This window comes from Hylaeus anthracinus, unplaced genomic scaffold (assembly GCF_026225885.1).
Source record: "Hylaeus anthracinus isolate JK02 unplaced genomic scaffold, UHH_iyHylAnth1.0_haploid 12000, whole genome shotgun sequence".
Lineage (NCBI taxonomy): Eukaryota > Metazoa > Arthropoda > Insecta > Hymenoptera > Colletidae > Hylaeus > Hylaeus anthracinus.
In genome coordinates this window covers 11,631,165-11,652,741 of record NW_026534347.1, presented here as the reverse complement: position 1 = coordinate 11,652,741, position 21,577 = coordinate 11,631,165, and the positions used below count along the sequence as shown (strand labels likewise).

Genomic DNA, 21,577 nt, shown 5'->3' with positions numbered 1-21,577 from the left:
TCTCCCTCTACATACAGTATACATACGTAGATACATACTCTACATAGAGTCGACGAGCTTAATACTAAGTACGAAACCGTGGAAATCAAAGAAAACAAAGTCCCTTTGATTTCCAAAGTCCAAGTCTGACTCTGTCAAATAATTATTTGAACTAAGAGGAGTGAAGCTAAATCGCGCCACGACGCGACCATGAAATTGGACTTACAGAGTCAGTCCCGTTTCCTCTGGTGGGTCTGATTCGAGAGAAAGACGATCAACGTCTCCGCCAGTACTCTACTCCCTGCAAACCTGCTGCCGAGGGCCCAGATCCGACCTGACAGTGTACGATGTTGGTAGCACCGCGTCTGGTTGCCCTGCCCTGGCGACACCAGCTATGTCTGACGGTCGTAGAGTCCCGAAACGGAGTTCTACTCTCTGCACAACGTTAGAAGTCCAGGACACGACTTGCACCCGTCTGACGGCTCTTTTGAGCTGCGCTCCGCCGGGAGCCTGGACTTCGCCTGACGCGTACAGAGAGTACAAGATTCCTCGGAGGCATCGATTGACCCTCTCTCAAATCAGACCCACTAGAGGACGGCAACCGACTTCAGCCAGTCACATGGTTGGTCACTCTGCTTATAGCATCAAGCACTAGTGACCGAGGTGAAGCACGAAATTGCGAGTCCAATATGGACCTACAAACAAACAAAAGAATTCAACAAATGATTAATAATTATTTGACAAAGGAAAGACACTCGTACATCCATGCAAATACATGCCTTAAAACTAAGATACATGCCTTAAAACTAACTAGACTAAACTAAAGCACACACAAGCAATACCAAGCTAACTAATGCACGCACAAGCAATACTAAACTACGATGATGAAGGAAGAATAGGAGGGACGCGAGACTCGGACGCACGCTCGCGAGATCCATACCGACCGAAGGATCGTCGAAGAATGAGACCGCACCCCTCGTATACCTGTGTCTCGGTCAAGGGTCGCGGCTCGCTATCGAAGAAGAGTGGGGCAAGGGCAATCAACAACCGCGTGGTTGTTGATTCGAAGGCTCATTGAAACCATTGAGAAAATCATTCGTGAAACATTAATATCACACCAAAATCATATCCCCCATCATTGTTTAAATAATAAGTATTGTTAATAATTAATGTTAATAATTGTCAGAAGTTAATATTTAGTTAGTGCAATCAATAGATATTAAAATATAGAAAAATATCTTATTCTCAACTTTTCGTGTTCGGAAATATTACTTTCTCGAAAAACAATGGTATAATATACTGAAACTTTAAAATACATTAAATATGTACATCTCCGAATTAATTAAATATTTGCAATGTATATAGTAACATTCAGTCTTCGATTAAATATTAATAAGAATCACGATTCAGAATAAGTACATATTCATCGAGCGCTGCAGCATTTCAACCGTACTTGTACAATTGATTACTGGAGCAGCCAACTGGTTTTTCTCCCAAAAGGATCAGAAAACTTTCTATCATATGAAGAAAATGTATTTCTGTTGTAGAAAAGTAAGGCACTCCATTTGTATTTGTATCTATCACCAACAAAGTTGTGTACAAAAATTTCGGTTTATATTTGAATGACCCTCGTGTCAACCTTCTAATTTATATAGGTACAACCTTATAGAGAAGTACAAGCTAAAAAATATGTATAATTGTCCCATGGTGGAAGAACTTTAAAACCTCTCGCTACAGAATCGTTCTCCGTTAGAATCGTCGAAGTAATAAAAAATTATGAGAGACTGGCAAGGATTAACTGGTCCCAAGGACAGCCGAAGAGCAAAATATTCAGGCGTTCAGTCTCGTGCATCTGCTATTTGCAGAACCTGCCCACATTCTGCGCGTCACGATCGAAGAATCCTGCCCACCGTTAAAATTGCTCAGCCGTGAATGTTTTTCCGCGGTACCAAAAGAAATTGATAAGACCAATTAACTCCAAGAATAGAAACAACAGGAAAACGTTGAAGGTAACGTCGACGTCGTAGGATCACCGCTATTTATAAAAGCAGCCATAACATGAAACAACAAGACGTAACAGTCCACAGTCGAGCTCATCGTCGAGCTTGCTCATCCGTGAATCTTCTTTCCCGGGATGATCGGAAATTGGCATGGACCAACCAGCCAGCAGAACAGAACAAATAGGAAAGGTTGCGGCGTGTTCGGACAGAGCCAAGGGAATCTGGTCAGCTGGAGAGCAGGAAAGATCGTGTTTACAAGGATTACAGTTCCTAGCGCGTGGCGTAAGACATAGTGCAGCTGCAGCTGCAGTCGCAGCCTGGACTGACCGGACGTCGAACCCGAGAAATGCTTCAGCCTACTAGATACATCGTAATAAGTACACAAAGTATCCCGCGGGCAGGGCGAATCTCAGGATGCACTCGTTGCATTTACATACGTCTCTCCATGAATCTTCAGAATCCTCCATCCATCTTCGCCGCGGTACATGCACGCTTTCGTATCCTTTGCATTAGGAACACCGTGAAATCTTCGCAATCGTACGTCATTCGGCTCTTCTTACAAAATAAATTCACCCGAGAGTCTCTAACTCTTTCAGGAATCTCGTACAACTTGGAACGCTTTTGATCTTCGCTTCCCGAGAATCCTCAAATTTCTACTTCAGCCTCGGTACTCTAAGAATCTCTAAGAGTATTTCAGGAAGGTCATCGCATTCTTCTTGGTGCACAGATCAACCCAAACGATTCCTTTAATTTGGGAAGACCGTGGGATCTTTGGAATTGTGCGTTATCTTGCCCTGCTTAGGAAATATAAATGAGCCTAAACTCTTTAATTCTACACGAAAAATTGCAAATTTTCGAAAATTGCTGGTATTTGATTCCTATTTAAAAGATTAGCAAACAAAACGATTCCCAATTCTTTCAGAAAGGCTCTGAGACAGAGGGCGTCTTAAACTTTTGTCATTCACGACCTCATTTATGATTTTGATTTTGTTTGCAACCCACAAAATATAAAATAAAGATATGTAAATATTCTGTGATGATTTATTGATTAGGTAAGACTATATAATATATACATATGAAATAATATAGTTCTAGAATTTGTTTAAAAACATACAAAAATATCAAATTAAAAATTGCACAAATTGTAAAATTGTATTTATTAGAGTTACAAAAATTATATACCCTATTTTTCATAAAAAGTGCATTTTTTACAATTACAATTTAGTTAGGGAACTTGTTAGTCCAAAACATTGGGTACATTTTTAGCATAGAATAAGAATAGCAATTCGCTATAATAATATATAATAAGAAATTCGCAATCGTCAAACTCCCTTCACTAGTTAAAAAAATACAATAAATGAGCTGAAAATTTTGAAGTCCAATAAAGTAAGAATTTCACATTTAATTGATTGAAAATCGATGCAAATATTCCTAAATCTTGGTTTTAAAAAATTCCCTATTTTCAATTATCAAATTTACTTTCGATCGGTCTAATATTGTATACAGATCAATCGTTTCTCGAAAGAAGAATTCTCGATGGAACTAACCTAGAGAGGTTGGATAGGAAGATGGTTGAAACGAAGAGAAATGAAAAACTCGAGCTTCGCGAGTATACGCGCGAGATACAGCTACCTTGATCCTTGATCTACTCGTGGATCGAGCACCCACGAGCATGCCACTGATATCGAAAAGCTTCCTGTAGTGGATTCGAGGAACGAAGCGCGGAAACGACCGCTTCTCGTGGTCGTTACGTAAATTCCGGTTAATAAGATCTCTGGTAGGTTCCTGGTGGAAGCAGAATTAATATCACTGTCGCGAATGAATATAAATCTCTGACAAGGATCGTACCCTTCACGTGCGTACAAGTGGAGCCTGCACGCATGCATTCCCCGGTATAGTTCTCGCGAATCTACTCTCACGTAAAACGTTCGTTGTATTATTTATAAGACGTTAAGCATAACATTTGTTTATCTTTCGGAATACAATGCTTGCGATCTGTGTCTTCGGAAGACGTTTATCAATGGTACTGTACCGAAACTTGGAAAGTATTATACCATCGTCGCTGAAAGACGAATTAGTTTTGACTCTCACTGATCTTGCAAGATAACTCACAGAAACGTCTGTGTATTTATTTATTTAACGCCTATTTTGCGTGAAGCCAGTGGCTTCCACATAATAAGTATAAAGTATCCATTTGTTAAAGAAAATTGAACTTGAATATTATCCTCGTATCTTAAATCACAAATGTGCGATCGAGTTGATTAAACATTGATCGTGTTTTCAGAATTTTTCCCAGAAAAATGATTAAACGTACTTTTCTTTCCAGTCTACGTCATTGAAAATACAAACTTTAAGGGTGATTTACAAACGTTCTCGGTGAAAAATTAAAAAAATGGGTGCGAAATGTGCATTATTCCGAATTCACCACTGAATATTCATTATTATGTCCAACCAGCAATACGCTATTCCAGTGATGTGAACCCTTTGCAAAACGTTGCCTAACGTACTCATACTGTAGAATTGCACTAAATTACATTGTTTAACACAGTTTCAATCAATTCCATCGGCTGCAACACTCGATATTCATGTTTATGTGAATCCGACGCCAACGGTATTCCAGTGATGTGAACCCTTTGCCAAACGTTGGCTAACGTACTCAAACTGTAGAATTGCACTAAATTTAACAGTTTATCACAGTAACCACATCAATTCGTTCTTTCCCTTTCTTCCAATCGTGAAACAGTGTACCAGAACGGAAGAGTTCGTTTCATCTCTATGCGCGCGTTTCGCATCTCTGCATTATTTCCCTCAAAGTTATCCGCGCAACGGTAAATTTTTCCAACCTTGCCGAGACTGCTGTTTCGACGAACAGAGCTGCCGAAGCGGTTATTAATAGTACCTTAATTGCAGGTACGGAGTACGATAAATGTTGCCAGGGGTAGATTGGAAGTACCTCGGGTGAGAAAGTCGTAGCATTAATAACGATAATCAAGATGCCGTGCTGATGAGTTGGCTGATAGTTCATTTGCATGAAACCTCTGGCTACCGTACTCTTTTCGTGCCAGGGGCCAAAAAGCGCACCATCCTGAACGCTGAACGTCTGTAATAAACTTCGCGATCCTTTGGTCTCGAGAACGACAACGAATTCTCGTGGCAACACCATATGCGAACACTCGCGAATGCAAGATAATCATAATAATTCGCGTCCGTAACGTTTCACGCGATGAAAATTCTTCCTTCGTTTATACCCTGCGGGACAAAATGATAACCCACATTTTTATGAATAAATATATTTTGCGCTCTCTACGCGTTGGCTATTTTAAATAAACATGATATTGTAGGGATTTTCACAATTTTGAAGAAAATAGACGATTCATCGGACGAAACGAACTTGTACATATCATGCAAACTTTGCGATTTGGAGCGGTTGGGAGCAAGTAATTAGGGAGTAGGGGTTTAATATATTTTTACGTATTTTTACGTGAATGTAATATCATTTTTCTTAAAATTAAGATAAGGTAAGATAAAATAGGATAGGATATACATGATGTCCTACGTAACACTTTTCACGATTTTTCGAGTACTTGCAATAATCTAACAAAAAAAACCATTTTAACACGTTTATACCGACGCAATTTTTCAATGTCTGCGCCATGAGGTGGCACTCGATGTCATTGTTCGCGTGATGGGGTGGCGCGCTATGAGGCTGCATTGTTCAGCACAATGTATGACCCACTGGTGATCCAAGCCGCCTCACGGAGCAGACAGGAATGATCCACCGGTGATGCAAGTCAGCGTCAGCGTATTAAACAAATGTTGATCAGTTATATTGGAAATTGGTGGAATTAATAATAGTCTTTTTATTTTATTTTGAACGTCTACTTTATTCGACGGCTTGGAAGGACGTGTTGACCGTTTAGAGAACGAACGAGAACTAACTAAAGGCTCAGGCCTACGCTAAAGAGAAATTCTAACGTCTACTTAAAGAAAAGAAAATTCTCCCTGTGCTCTGTTTATTGCCCCGTTTAGTGCCTTCGACGACAAACAGTCAAGGATCCTCAGACCTGGTGGTGCCAGTCCGATACTTTAACAGACAGATAGAGCAGCACCTCTCAACGTTAGATTCATTTTTGCTTAACGCTAATGTATATGTATATAATTCAACAAGTTATATATATGAGATTTTGTATTGAACTCAAAAATAAAGAGTTTACAGTTTTGTGTTTGTATAAATATGTCAGGTATACAGAGAGAGAGTCTTCGTGTTAGCGAAGAAAACTATAGATTTGGTGGAAAGAACAACTAATTTTGGGAAAATTTCGCGAGAATTTCTGGACGCACGTTCCCAGATTGCGATCGAAGAACGAGGAATGCGGTTGCCGTTGAATGCAACGCATCGAGGATCCCATGGAAAGAGGACGAATCGAACGATCGCATCGAACGCGAATACCCGAGGAGTTGCGAGATAACAGCCCAGGAACTCAGGAAGTAGCCTCGGAACATCAGAAACGCATGCCTGGATGCTGGCGCGTGTTTGAGGAGCTCGAGGACGGGTTTGCACCAAGAATAGCTTCGTTTTTATGGGAATATTCGCGTTGGGTGGTCGACGATGCGGGAATAGAAGGCTGGCTTGAACTTTGACTCCGCGCGACCAGCGGCAGATCCGATTAGCCTTTCGATGCTTCTCCCCCGCTCGCTTCGTTCCTCGCGAAAACGCTTCATGAAGATTCCAATGGCGAGATTGAATTTCTCGAGGGACGTGGAATTCGTCGAGGAGTTCCTCCGGTCGCGTCGGTCTGTTCTTTTCCGCGGAGTGAGTCGTCATAGCGGGTGGACAAGAGATCGCCGGTGGAAATCGATGCGATACCAGAACCGATGTCTGGATAACATACGTGACGCTGCAAGAAGGGAATACCGTGGATGCCTTGCGGTCTGATAACTTCTCATCCGCTAGCGATGGAATTCAACTCCTGTTCTTCTTATTGCCCCGTCACTGCTCGGCCCGAACCCGCCGCGGTTTATCGCAGACCAACGGTATACTAAGTCGACGGATGATACTTTTCATAGATTTTTCAACCGTTACGGCACGTAGTACGTAGCACGTAGCGCGAACAATGCATCGACCTTCGCGAGAAACGGAACGACGTCGACGTATGATCGGTGGCCAACGGTACTTTATTATAAATTCCCGCTTTCGGTCAATCCACCGTACGTTGTAACAGTTTGCGTTCTTGCGGGAAGGACTAGTTCGACCGAAGGTGGGTGTGTCTGATAAAACCAGAGCGAATTCTTGCTCGCTCGCTACGCTACGCTCGTCGCAGTGATGGGCAAAAACCCTAGGCTTCGAATAAATCTGAAGTTTGAACATTTCCAAAGAAGGAAACGAGACAAACAAATCGGCAAACTTCAGATTTATTCGAAGCCTAGGGTTTTGCCCATTACTGGCTCGTCGAGTGGACCGCGTTTTTATTCCGTGTGTTGATCGTTCTGAGCTTTATCGATAAGATACTCAACGATGTACATCCTTCCTACTCTCGAAATTCAAGTTGAACGGAAGCTTCGATTATACGATCTCGACGAATCGGGAAACGAAGGGAGGGTTAACTTTCTCGACGTCGAATTTCCTGTCTTTGACTTTAGGAGACAGAGCATGTTCAGAAATGGCCCCCTATGTAATGTAACCGCCATTTTGAAAGAGTGGCAACGAAAGAAGAGAATCCCCAGCGCGGCAGAAGTTAAAGGGCCTTGACAGCTTGGCCATAAATGCCACATTATTCGAACCTAATAAAACTATACTAATCCCACATACAGACTTTAGAGAATTGCATAAGTATAATGCTATTTCCAATACCAAAAAGCGCAATCAAAGTCAAGATCTAGAGAAAGGTAAAGTGTATTTTAAACGCTATGTCAGCACAAAGCAAAAACCGTGGTTCCACAATAAAAATCTTGCAAGAAAAGTTATAGTAACCATTAATAGGTGTAGAGCTGACCATTATAATCTTACGGCATCACTGTTGCGTATAGGAATTACGAATCAAGCTAATTGCGATTGTAACCATATCATACAAGACCTAAATCATGTTCTTTGGCAATGTCCGTTATATGAATCCCAAAGAATGACACTTATCGCAAAATTAAAACAGTGTAAACCCACCACTGGATATTAAACCTCTTCATGCAGAGTGTAACATTAAAGTTCTATTACAAGTGTGCAAATTTTTCGATGAATGTAACCTACAAATTTAATAATTCCCTATGCAATACTTAGTATAAATTACATACGTACATTTTTCATTCTTAAAGGTATTAGTTAACCTAGGGCGGTATTCAACACAAATAAAGTTTTTTCATTTTTTACTTTTTGGAAGTGAAAATTGTACCGCCGCGTCGTAGTCTTCTGATTAAATTGACACACGTAATTCAACCATAGATTATAATAATCTGTTTATATTGTACGAGGACACGAACTAGTTTGTTTTTGTTTGGAACCTACGATAGCAGAAAACATTTTAATATGCCATCGCTAGGAAACGTAATAGGCGTCAACTACAGCATTTGCACCCAGAGAAATATCAAGGACGAAAGTGTTCTGACAGGAAAACATTTGAAGCGATTCATCGTCGTCTTGAGTAATATGGCATGCTCGAGCCTGCTGCCGTTGGCTAAAGGAGGCTCTATTAAACTAAGATTATTAGTAAGCGTGATCATAAACATAGAACGTTAATAACGAATCCCCTCGCAAATTGTTTGTGGTGCTGACAATGTAATGGTACTTGTTAAATAGCTCTGCAATGAAGCATTTTCGAATCTACATTCTAAAAGTTACGCAGGAGAGTTGAAAAATGAAAAAGAATTCATTTTATGACGCTTTTAGCTACGTCACGTATAATAATCGCGTACTTCCACGCTAAATCGATCACTTGTTTTGGTCGATGTCTCAGATTTTGTTCCAAAAGACATATACATATTATAGTTTACGTGAAATTAGGAAGGGTTTAAGTTATCGTTTTGCTCGTTTTGAAACCGTTTGAGAAATACAAGCCTTCAAATATTGCGATTTTTGTTCATTTTCGTGAAAATGGGTTGTACATTTGAATTTTTTTCTCTGGAACAGTTTATCCTATTGACCTCATTCTTTTTTTATTTAAATCGGGAGGAATTGCTTTTCTTGAATATATTTTTATTTGAAGCTGATCTGATTTTTTCAATATTAACAATTATAAATAAATTTTTATTTTGCAAATACCACCTCGAGGTCACATTTTTAAAAATCTGAAAAAATTTAAGATACTACATACTAAAATAAACATGAACATTTATTATGCCACCTTGATATTATAGAGAAATAGAGTAACGGTACTATACAAATGAAAATTTTTTATGAAAGCCTTGAAACGATAGATGAGAAGAATTATCCAGTCCGTAAGATAAAGTATCGCGTTGACAAAATAGCTCGCTCTATCAATAAAACTCGATAATGCGTGATACTTGTTCAGTAACAATCGTTAAAAAGGAAGAAAAGCGTTCGATACTCGACAAGAGTAGATTCGTGATTCCTGTAGATAGAATAAGTACGATATCAACTGTAGAGCACACCTAATAAACTTATTACTTTATTACCGACCAGCAACCACTATTTCACGTCCATCACACGTGTTTGCGCAGGAGTATCATCAGTTCGTCCCTCCGTCCTCTTGGAATATCCTCTGGGGTTCATCCTCTTTTTGTTCGTTCCTCTCTTCCTTTTCATTCGTCTCATCCGCAACCCTCCATTCCCTTCTTCTGTCCCTGTGGTTATGGTATGCACGCTCGACCCTCGCCTCTGTATTGGTAAACGCGCGATTCCTCGAAGCTGCCGGACCCGTTCGTGTAGGTGGGATTCTCATATTGGCGACCTCGAAAGCTCCCAGCCTCGCCTCTAAGGATGTACCAAGTGTCCAAGACGCATCGCACGAAGACCAAAGGCCACGCCAAGCTGAATACGTTAGCCGCGTTCGACAGACTCCTTTCGCAGGACGTTAATTAATGGCGTGCTTGAAGACGTTCCGACTCTCCAGGACTAACACTAAAATACTGACATTGTACCACTCTTTGCGTTGTCGCGAAAGAACTTGAAAGCTTGAGTTTCTTTGCTATCGCGATTAACCTAATCCAGATCTATAGGATCTTGTCAGAATCGTGACAAATACAGTCATGGATGGAACTGCGTCTAGCGTTTACTTAACTCTGCTTCGCCTTGTTGTTCAATTTTTGTTCAAACAGTGCAGACATTTAAAACAATATGGAAATTTTGGCATCACATGATTTGTCAGCTGCTAAGGAGCAGAGCTAACTACCTACAAACGTATATAAATCCGATGAGAAAGTTCATTCTATGCGGTAGATGCGAGGAATATTATCATGAGTGAAAAGTGACCGTCCAGCCTCCGCCTTGCGACCTAAGGTCGAATCTTCCTCCGTTCTCCGATTAATATACTCGTGAGAAACTTAGAGGTTACTGTTATTCCAATATCTTTTCAGACATGATCGAACAAGAGAACCATGATCTTCGAGTGAATCGCATCAACGCCGACGATCAGAGAATCATCGCGTGTACATAGGTAGAGGGATGAAGATAAAGATAGAGGAATAACGCGAAGAGGCTGCGAGTCCTCGATAAAATTGCCAATGTGATCTAAGACGAAGATCGATGACAACGGGTCGTTACGTAACGTCGTGGATAGGGATTAATCGAGAGCCCATGTGACCTCAACCGAGCAATGAGCACCTACACCTAGTGGTAACCACGGTGTACAGGAAGCACGCTTATTGCGTCGACATCGACCTTCGGTAATGATCCTGGCAATTTGTGGTAATACGGATTCAGGTGGAAGCACTCCATCATCCAGTGCCGAGCTGATCCGATCTATCGAGCATTAAAAATGATCCGGACGAGAATTCCAGCACCGCCCAACTTTGAAATCTACATGATTACCAACGCGAAAGAACGGTTGCGCTATCGTGCAAACGCGAGTTTTAGCACCTCCCGCTGAGCAAGCCTTCTAATCTATTAACGTCTATATTACATCACCGAGCGTCAAATCACCCTCCGTTCCCTAATATTATCACAAAGTTGACAGTAGAACGTTCGAAAGAAACCTTCAAAAATCTCCAATACAATTGCAATCTCTCCCGTGGGTTTAAAAAAATAAAGTTCAATATAGAGCTAAATAAAACACGCAGGTTTCAAGTCTTCTTTGGTGTAATATATCTAAGAAACGAAACGAGATTGAAATACAGGCAGTTTACAAAAAAAAAGGTGCGAATGACGCATGTCTACCAGACTCGTTCGATCCGTGCGTTGTCGGATTTTTACGAAAACTAAGTGTACTTGAGTTACGTCCATCCGCTTTTCGAACGTTATAAATGGGATACAATCATTCACAGAAAATCAGAAATTAAGAAAGTAATAGCTCTTCGAATGTCCAATCGAATAATGAGTTCGCGATTTGGAACTTTAAGATTTAAAGGTTAGAAAAAGTAAGGGGAGAAATAGGTTTATAACTCCTTTTTTTTAATGATATGCATGAATTTATTTAGCAAGAAAGGAATTCATATAATGTAATGAAACTTTAAAAACATTTCATACATATATTCAAGCAAATATTGTAATTTTTTGGAAGTATTGCCTCAAAAAATATAAAAGATATCAGCTGCCACCCTTCGGAGGTCACCATCAAACGTAGCTGTTTTGCGTACATTCTGAGGGCCATAGTTTTCATTCGAAATCAATAGGGATTCAAATTTACTTTAAAGACGCATCTTTCTTCTATATGAACCTATATTCCCCCTGAAAAAATTATATATTGCTTTTTTAGGTGTGTTTAAACGAAAGAGCATAATTTTTTGTCATTTTTGTATAACCTTTTTTTTGCAATAAAAAGATACTTTAAACAATGATATTACTCCGGATGTAGGTTCTTAATTAAATTATATGCATTCCTTTCTTGCTAAATAAATTCATGCAAATCACTTAAAAAACGTAGTCATGAACCTATTTCTCCCCTTACTCTTTCTTACCTTTAAATCTTAAAGTTTCAAATCGCGAACTCATTATTCGATTAGACATTCGAAGAGCTATTACTTTCTTAATTTCTGATTTTCTGTGAATGATCGTATCCCATTTTCAACGTTCGAAAAGCGGATAGACGTAACTCAAGCACACGTGGTATTTTATTGCTGCGAACTTAATACTTATCCTCGATGATAAAAAAACGACGAAGGTCTTTAGAAAATCTTCAGAGGTAGGTCTTGAATTATTGTGTTCCAGCTGCAACGTTTGAAATGCTAATAAAGAGAAACAGGTCTGGGTGGTCACGATGGAGACAGAGTTGCTTGAATAGACACATAGTACGAAAGAGATACACTACCGTTCATAAGTATTTGCACAGTTGGTGCATTCCGATCGAGAACCTTTTATTATATTATCGGTACAACTAAAGTATCTCTGTATAGATGCTGGTGGCTACCTTAGATTTAATTGAGGTGAAACCACTTTCCGATCATTGCAAAACCACCTTTGTGTTTAATCATGGATGTAACGTATCGGGATAATAATAATAATATTTATTCATTTGATTTTAATATTTTACTCTAATCTAATATCTAGACTAATTTGCATGCCTTTTAAGTCAAGCTACTAATGTCGTTTAATTTTATGTAGAGACATTAAAAGTGGTTTCTGGATTGTTGCGAATACTTGTACGTCGCGTCGTTCATTTTTTAATGCTTTAATTACAAAATACTTCCAGCGCCAAGCTGGATACAATAATTCAATCCCAAAGATGTAGAGTAAAAATGTTTTAATTATAAAATACTTCGATCCTAAGACAATGTCTTATAGAGAAGGAGAAAAAATGTATATACAATTTTGAAATAATATAAGAACAATAAAAGAAATGAATTTTATCATTTGCACGAGGCAGACACAAGAAGAAAATATTCAATTAGTCAAAAAATATTCACTACCCAATTTTTCAAACTGAAAATGCATTGGACCTAAGGTGCTTTTATGTTAATATTTTTCATTTCTAAAATGCTTCAATCCTCAGACGTTTAAATGTATTAGTCAGGAAATATTCACTATTAAAAGTTTCAAATTGAAAATGCATTGAACCCAACGTACTTCTATGTCAATATTTTTCATTTCTAAAATGGTTCGATCTAAACGTTTGAAAAACCAAAATTCCTCGATCGTAAAATGCTTCAATCCTAAGACGTTTAAATGCATTAGTCAAAAAATATTCACTGCCAAATGTTTCAAACTGAAAATGCATTAAACCCAACGTGCTCCTGTGCCAATATTTTTTATTTCAAAAATGGTTCGATCCAAATATTTAAAAATCAAAATTCATCGACCATAAAACATTTGAATTTTACTTCATAATTCTTTAATTAAAAAATCAAATATTGTGCACATAGCAACGTTTTTCTATTACAAAGCCAGTACCAAGCCATTGTTTTACTGAGACATTTGTGAATGATAGTGTACGCTAGTTGTCGAAGCAGACTACTCGAGGAATTTTCCTTGTTCCCATCGCGATCGAGGGGTATGGTTGACGGGAACCGCAGAAAAATCATCCCTGGAGAATGCGAAATCGTAAAAATACGTCACGTTCGCCAGGTTGGTCTGGAAGGCAGCAATAGAATACTGCTAGCGAAAAAGTGCGTATCGGTCGTCGTTTTTTGCCAGGATTCAGGATCGTATGACAACGCGACGCGCTCCTTCGGGGCATTTGCGGTGCGCGGAAAGAGAAATCATGGTCAAGCTTGCAAATAGAGGCCTCTGGTTTACACGGTCCTGGCCATAGCAGGCGATGTGCCTCGCTGTGCTAGGTAGGTGTGAAACGTAAAGTCAGCGATCTGACGAGGCTCTCGGGCCGATGCACTGCAGATTGCGAGTATCCTTGCTGAGGTCGAACGCCAGCCACTTCGTCGAAGGTCGTTGCCTGCTCGATATACACGGTGTGCCACGAGAATCCTCGCGCAGCCTCCGTGTCCCGCATCCGACCATCCATTCTCTTCTATTCTCTTCTCGTTTCTTCTCTTCTCTTTTCTTCTCTCGGTAACAATCGAGCCTCCACCGTAGACATCTTGAACTCCTTGACACAGCTCCCTGTGCGTCTCGCGTAAATAATTGCTCCTTTTTACGAACCTTGGTAAGACGATCAACTCTCCAACTAAAAATGAGAAAAAGCTATTCATCAGAGACGCAGGTTTTGACATTCCAGAAATACTCACATGCTTTCAATTGATAAGAAAATTTCCTGTCGAATATGATAATCTAGTACAAACTATTTATAAACTAGACGATAAAGATTTTACATTCGAATGAATAGAGAAGCAGCTGATTAATGAAGAAGGAAGAATTAAACAGAAGAGGAAAGATGAAGGACTAGATGCTGTAATAAATGCATATCAAACTGGAATAGGAAAAGAGACGAAAAATGTCCGCAGAGAGAATAAAAATCCAAGTATGCAATTTAGAAATACAATGAATAAAGAAGCCAAGATACCACAACCATATGATAGCAAAAGAAGTCACCAGAAATATCAAATACGGCCATGTATGTCCCTTTGACTACGTGTTATGGCGTGAGCAGAGTCCTTACGTTAAATTTGTGAAAGAATGTCTTTCAGGTATGCTCACTTTGAATGTCAACTTTTTAATGACAGTGAGTCTTTACTTGTTCGGATGACGGAAGGTGTGAAGTAAATGTTGCACGAGTAACAATAAACCATAACTTTATTAACCCTCCGAGGTCACACGTTCTGGAAATAACGTCACAGGGGATTTCAATGACCTCAGCCATGTTTAAACGATTGTCGCGTTGCCAGTATCGGTCCGAACGACTCATAAAAATTCAGGATATTAGTTTGAACCTTTCAGAATGAGAATATCATGGCAACACATTTTTATAAAATTTTCAAAATGCCGAAAAAAATCAGCAAGGAGACAATGCGTTACAAATCATTGTTTACTAAAAAATCACAACTCGAGCAATTTGTAATATATTTTCATAGAATTAATAACTGATAGTATAATAATTCTAACTTAAAGTTGCGCTTGGGGTCATTTTGACTCCGGGTGACCGCGAAGAGTTAACCCTTTGCACTCGATGCCTTTTTTCCTGATATCTGTCAGCAACTCGAGATATTTCTTAGGATTCTATTGCTATGAATTCTAAGCTATCTAGATTTGAGAATAAGGTCACCTTTACCTCACCGACATTTTATTCATCATTTTATCGACATTTCGAGCTCCAAAGAAATTAAACCTAAAGGAACATTATGTTCTATGTTAGCTGTATGTAAAACATCGTTGAATCGCGGGATAGACGACGGTAACAGCGATTTACTTTTATGGTTGACATCTGCGCAGCATCAGAGTTAACTATTCCACATTGAATATGATTTATGACGAAACATAGTTGTCGTTGCAATCGCATTTTTAGTTCCATCGAGAAAGGAGCCCGATAAAGCGCGTCGTCATCGCTGCACACTGCTATTCTTTAATCAAATGAAAACTACTGCAGAAGCAAAACGACTCATTTGCGAGATTTATGGTGAGAATGCCGTTTTTGTCAATGCTTGTGAAAAATGATGTAAAAGGTAATTTCGAGCCAAACGACGAGTCATACCTGTAGACGTCCAAAAGAGATGGAAAGCAACCACTGCAAGCATGGCTCACCGAGGACACTCTACCAAGGGCTTGCGAACTCGCACGAAGGTATAAAATTAGCCGTGCGACAGTTCCTTCGCGTTTACTAACTCTATGAAAGATGTAGAAGGAAGGAAAAAAATATACATGTCGAATTGAGTAACCTTTTCCTTTTCGAAGTTGGTTAAAAATCAGCCAAGCAGAGAAAGAATGTATTGTAGAATGGTCGAGCGAAAAAACATAAGTTGTAATAAAAACTTTATTGGCATAAGTGGTTTTTAAGGAGCTAACGACAAAATTAAATTAAAATTAAATTATTATGAAAATGGGGCAAGTCCATTATTTTTTGTTTCGAGATATTTACAGTTTTGCATTTGAAATGCAATGCAATTCTTATGGAGAAGAACTTTTGTTTTATGAAAATTGTAATGATTTTGAAAAGATGGATCTCTAAATTGAATGAAAATATGAAGATAATACCAAAATAAAAGTTTATCCATCATTAACTCCATTTTTATTATGTGGACTAACCTCTTTTTCATAATAAACGGCTTATATGAAGCTCTAATGTTAAACCCTTTGCGCTCGAGTGGCGCTTCTAGTGCGACATATGTAATTTAAAACTGATTTTTTGAACGTACAATTTCAATTTTACTTTTATCAGAATACAACTAATTATAAATTGAAATAATAATTCATTGAGTCATGAACATTCGTAGATGTTTCTATTCGAAGCAGAGTTTTTGGTTTCACAGAAACTTATTATAAAAATGGACTGAATTTGATTCTATAGAACAATGCTTCGAGCGCAAAGGGTTAATATTTGCAAAATCCCCAGGGAGCCGCGGCTCACAGTTTGGGAATCACTTATATAGTGTATTTCGTACACATTCGCATTATTTTGTCCACCGCCTGTAAGCGATCGCTAAATTATAGTTGTCCATTGTCTTCCGTAGTCACCGTCGATCCTTTCACCAAGGACTTATCGTTCTAAGTGGACTCCAAGCCAGGAATAGTATAGCAGTCAGTTATACCAGTGCTAATAATGCTGAAACCTAGCTTACCTTCTTTAATCGTTCATTTCTCCCAGATAGAATGTCGGCTCTTCTCCATATCCGCATCCAGTAATTTCTTTATTCATAGCTAATACCGAGACTTCAGGGTCCACTTACCTAGAACATCGTCGGAGAGCGAACGATGCTCCGATACCGAAACACCGCGAATCTTACTTCTCAAAGGATGGAAATTACAAACCCGGAAGTGTTGAGCAGCAACAACCTAGATGATCTCATACCTGATTCGCAAGAGATCGTATCGCGAATCCGAGACTTAATTGGGTTCGCGAAATAGACTACGATCATCCTCTCTCCGAACGAAATTAGTTCGCTCCGACGGCGACGCGTTAGCTGCCTTTTTATCGCACTTTGTTTGCGTTTTAATAATCCAGAGAGGAAGAGCCAGAACAAGACGTTAATGACGATAATGACAACGGTACGGCAACGACCAACGCGACCGAAGCTTCGCGAAACACGGTGCCAAGGTCGCGGTGGTTGCTTTGCAATGTCACTCGGAACGGGACGCTTTCCTAGATCGTGCAGTCGTACTCATGCGCGATTTTATCCAGGTATTTCGCACCTTTGCTCTATAGCCGTATCTTCTGCTCTATTGCCGCAAACTGCGATAGTAATAACTCGATACTAACCTCGGTACACCTTATGCAATACCTCGTGCTTCGTGGCTGTCAACAGGGGAGACTAACGGCCACAGAAACGAAGACGATACGTGCTCTGAAACCTTGAAATCAAATTCAAATCACATCCGCCAGTGTTTTGGAAAGTTTAACGAATCCTGAAAATCAAGATCTCATTATTATACATTTTCAACGCATTAATTAGTGCCAACAATCTTAATAAAGGAATCATTTTCTCCTGGATCCCCTCTCATGTAGGGATACTGGGCAATAAAACTGCAGACGTTGCGACTAAGAAGGCCTCTAAAGAAATTTCCTCAAACCGATCCTCTTCTCACAGAGATTTGACTAAACAAATGGAAAGATTAATTAAAGTCGTATGGAATTCAAGATGGACTAGTTCTCCTCCCTCTGATTTACTCTTGGTAAGGCAAAACTTTCTTAGTCTTGACTGTCCCTCTATAGAAAATAGAAGAGACCAGGTAGTCATCACTCGACTCCGACATCCTCAATCTCATTCATTTACACAGGATTTTGCAAGATCATATAATACTCAATGTAATACTCCACTCTCGGTTAAATATCTCATCCTAAAATGTCCTTCTCTTTACTCCTCCCAAAGACGTCATTTGGCTACCCCAACAGTTTAAATGAATGCCTCAATAATTATACAAACATTCGTTTTAGTACTGCCTTAGTTTAAGCGTCAAGTATGCTTACGCATTATGGTTCTTTAGGATCTAGCATTAGTCTGCTTTATATATGTGTATATATGTATATGATGTCTCCACGAGGAAAACATAATTCGTTTTAGTACAATAATTATACAAACGTAACCCAAATTTTATTATTCCTCAAGCACATAAATGTGTATCACACTTTCTCATTATGTTCAAGACAATTTCATATCACTCTATACCCAATGTATTTATTATTATTCTTAAGTTTAACGATGTAAACTTATAATTTATATATGTTATACCCTTGTGGTCGCTAATGACCTTAATGTTAATTCGACCTGTATAAATAATTAATTGAAAAACAAAAATTTAAATCATGGATTCGTCCCAAGTTTAAGACATGTCTGGATTAATTTCGTAAGGGGTCATATAAAGTTGGAAACGTTATATAAACATCGATGGTTCAGTATCGGAGGTACAATTTTTTTAAACAATCCGCAAATCTCATTTAAGAAACAATTGTGACCCGGTGCTACTCAAGCAAAACTACAAACAAGAGAAATAAGAATTTGCAGGAAGTGGGGAGAGTTGGTATCTGAGAGACATACAATTGTCAGTTCAAGTGTGTTAGTTTGTGTTTGTTCAAGAAAAGTGATAACTGAGAATAAAACATTTAAGAGAAAATGATCCTCGTAAGACCATTATGCAGTACATTTAGTCGATTTTTCTATTATAATTCTCAAGATAAATATGCAATCCTCGATTTGTTTTTAAAATTCTCAAAATAAATACGTAATCCTCGACTTGTTTTTATTCCAAAACAACGCCAACATTAAATCTTGCATAGACAGTTTTCACAGTTTTTTAAATAAACCATAATTAGTTGATGTGGAATATACCAAATTTATTTATTTTAAGTAAAAGTACACGCGATTACAAGTAAACGCGAAATATAATGCCGTTTATTCTACAACCTCCTTGGAAAAGCCTTTCTATACATATACTATCGCACGTTATTATGTTACTTTACTTCGTCGTCTTTGCATGATAGTTTGGAATCACTAGACTGCAGATCTTTATGCATTTATAGGAAATTTGAATGTGCAAGAAACTACAAAATGCAAACAATATGCAAGAATATAAAAAAGATTAAAAGTAAAGTTCGTGTTATAATATTTGCAGAAAAAAATAAACTCCTGTTTGGATTCAATTTTTGTAGGCACGTCTGCGAAGATTTTATTTTGCATAAAGATCCGCAGTCTAGTAATCACGAACGCTAATCAGAAATAGTAAATGGCTCTCAACAAGTACGATCAACGTTTCTGACAAAATAGATATGACACCAAAATCGATCTTCCGACGCAACGAAGAACCGTGCAAATACGTGCAACACGTGACCACAATGCCCAAGCGCCATCATCCGCGTCCTTTAAGGCTCATCATTATTGACCGATTACACTTATTGTCCGCAGAAGCCGCAGGAAGCTTCGATTGCGATTACCTTCATTAACCGCGATTATTGTTCACATTAATGATAATGGGCCTGGCTCGTTCGAGCGCTGCGAGAGGAGCTCGTCGAAGAAGAAAATTAAATACCCACGAGCGGTAACGCATGGCGGGAGAAAAACGAGGATCATTCAACCGGCAGAAGAATCGAGACTAGCTACTCCGAGTCATAAAACATTCTTTGAGCAATCTTGCACGAGCTCTTTGATTCGCGAGTTATTTTCTGGTGAACGGCGCCAAGACCACTGGAAAATTAATAAAATTAATCAATGTCGCCAGCTTCCACGAAGAATGAGAGGCGAAAGAACAAAGAGGCAAAGAGACACTTCTAAAGAGAGATGTCCAAGTTTCTACTGTTCTCGACTACGCGAACAAGCGAGACGAGAGGAGTGAACGCGTGGAGCGAACGCGAATGGTCCGGTTTTTGCTTTTTGCTGGCAGGGTGCAAGGACAGACGGATTGCTTGCAGGACTGAAAGTCCAGCGGAACGTGATCGGAGTCACATTCGCGATTACTGCGGCCAAAACGCCCGTAAACGCTAAGGGAATTGCAACAGACTGCACCGAAACGCGAACGTGTCGGCGGTGTTGGAATAATCACCGAACAATTACAACGCGGAACGAAATCATAGCTCAACGTTTTTCTTTGTACCTAGAGATACGCCTAAATATAAAAACATTTTCTGCGCCCTTACGTACATTCTATTTTACGTAAACATACTGAAAATCCCTTTTGCGAAACAAGCTTTAGAAAGGTTATAAAAAGAAATGTAAGTCGAAGTTAAATTGGCCTAGAAATGATATTTCAGTGATATTGAATTGAATGGAAAAATATTTCACTTGGTGCTAAACTGAATACTGCATGAAATAATTGTATATAATTTATACATGCATTCTATATAAGAACTGTATACGAAAGATTGAAAACCCTCACTTGACCGGTTGTGGTAGGTTTAGTGTTAAGAATTATAAGTTTAGAAATATGAGAAACATTTCGTTATTGTATGACACATTACTATAATTACAACCTATGTTTCTAGAACGTAGCGAGATTTATTTCTACAGTTATCGTTCGATAACGCATTCTCCTTGTTAATTGACAATACGTATCCAATAATTCAAAGAAAAATATAATACTAATAATACTTTGAAATGCTTTATTCAAGTTTCTTGTGTACGTCATTTATATCGTCCCGAGCCATACATATCGATAAAACAAAAGCGGTTCAAAACAAATTTAGAAGAATATAAAATTCAACGCTTCTGAATTCGAATAAGGGCTTGAACACTCCTTAATCGTATTTTCTCAATTTTGTTTCAGGATGACGGTGGTATCGAATACTTCAACACAATAGTGGTGCAGCCACACCTGAAATTGGTGACGAACCAGGGTAGAGGTTTTCACGTGAGATGTCGATACCAAACGCGAGATAAAGTGGTGACGAACGACCAAACCCACGTGGCCATGCTGCAGTCGCTACCGCTGCAGGTAAGGGTGCACTTCTATTTTGGATTTAACCCTTTGCACTCGAGGCCTTTTTTCTGGTATCTATCAGCAACTCGAAATGCTTTCTTAGCATTCTATTGTCACGAATGCTAAGCTCAGATTGACTTCAAAAATGAGATCTCTAATTTGAGATTTGAGAATCAGGTCGCTTTTGTCTCAACGACAATCATTTTATTGACTCTTCGAGTTCCAAAGAAATTAAACCTAAAGGAAACCTAGTGGTGACTGAGAGTCAGCTCTCGAGTCCAAAGGGTTAATTTGTTGGTTAGCCTATACAAGTGCATCTATCCCAACAGTTATTTAACGTACATTTAATCATCCATAACTTGGCGCGTATATGAAACTACAAACCCATTATCTATATTCTTTCTATTACCAATATCCATCAACTACGATTTTAAGCACTACGTAACGTGATCTAGAAACAACCTGCTTGTACCAACTATTTTATAATTTCTCACATTGCTTTTTTTTTAAATTTTATTATTTAAATCTGATTATATAAATGTTTAGT

General features: G+C 38.9%; 1 protein-coding gene across 1 annotated transcript in view; it reads left to right on the top strand.

The window, feature by feature from the left end:
* The window catches only part of LOC128890061 (cuticlin-4), a 158,162-nt gene that overhangs the window by 124,122 nt on the left and 12,463 nt on the right, over window positions 1-21,577 (top strand). Inside the window, exon 5 of the mRNA XM_054148248.1 lies at window positions 20,878-21,045. Within this exon, the coding sequence (XP_054004223.1) occupies window positions 20,878-21,045 (168 nt within the window). The remainder of the gene's footprint in view (window positions 1-20,877; window positions 21,046-21,577) is intronic.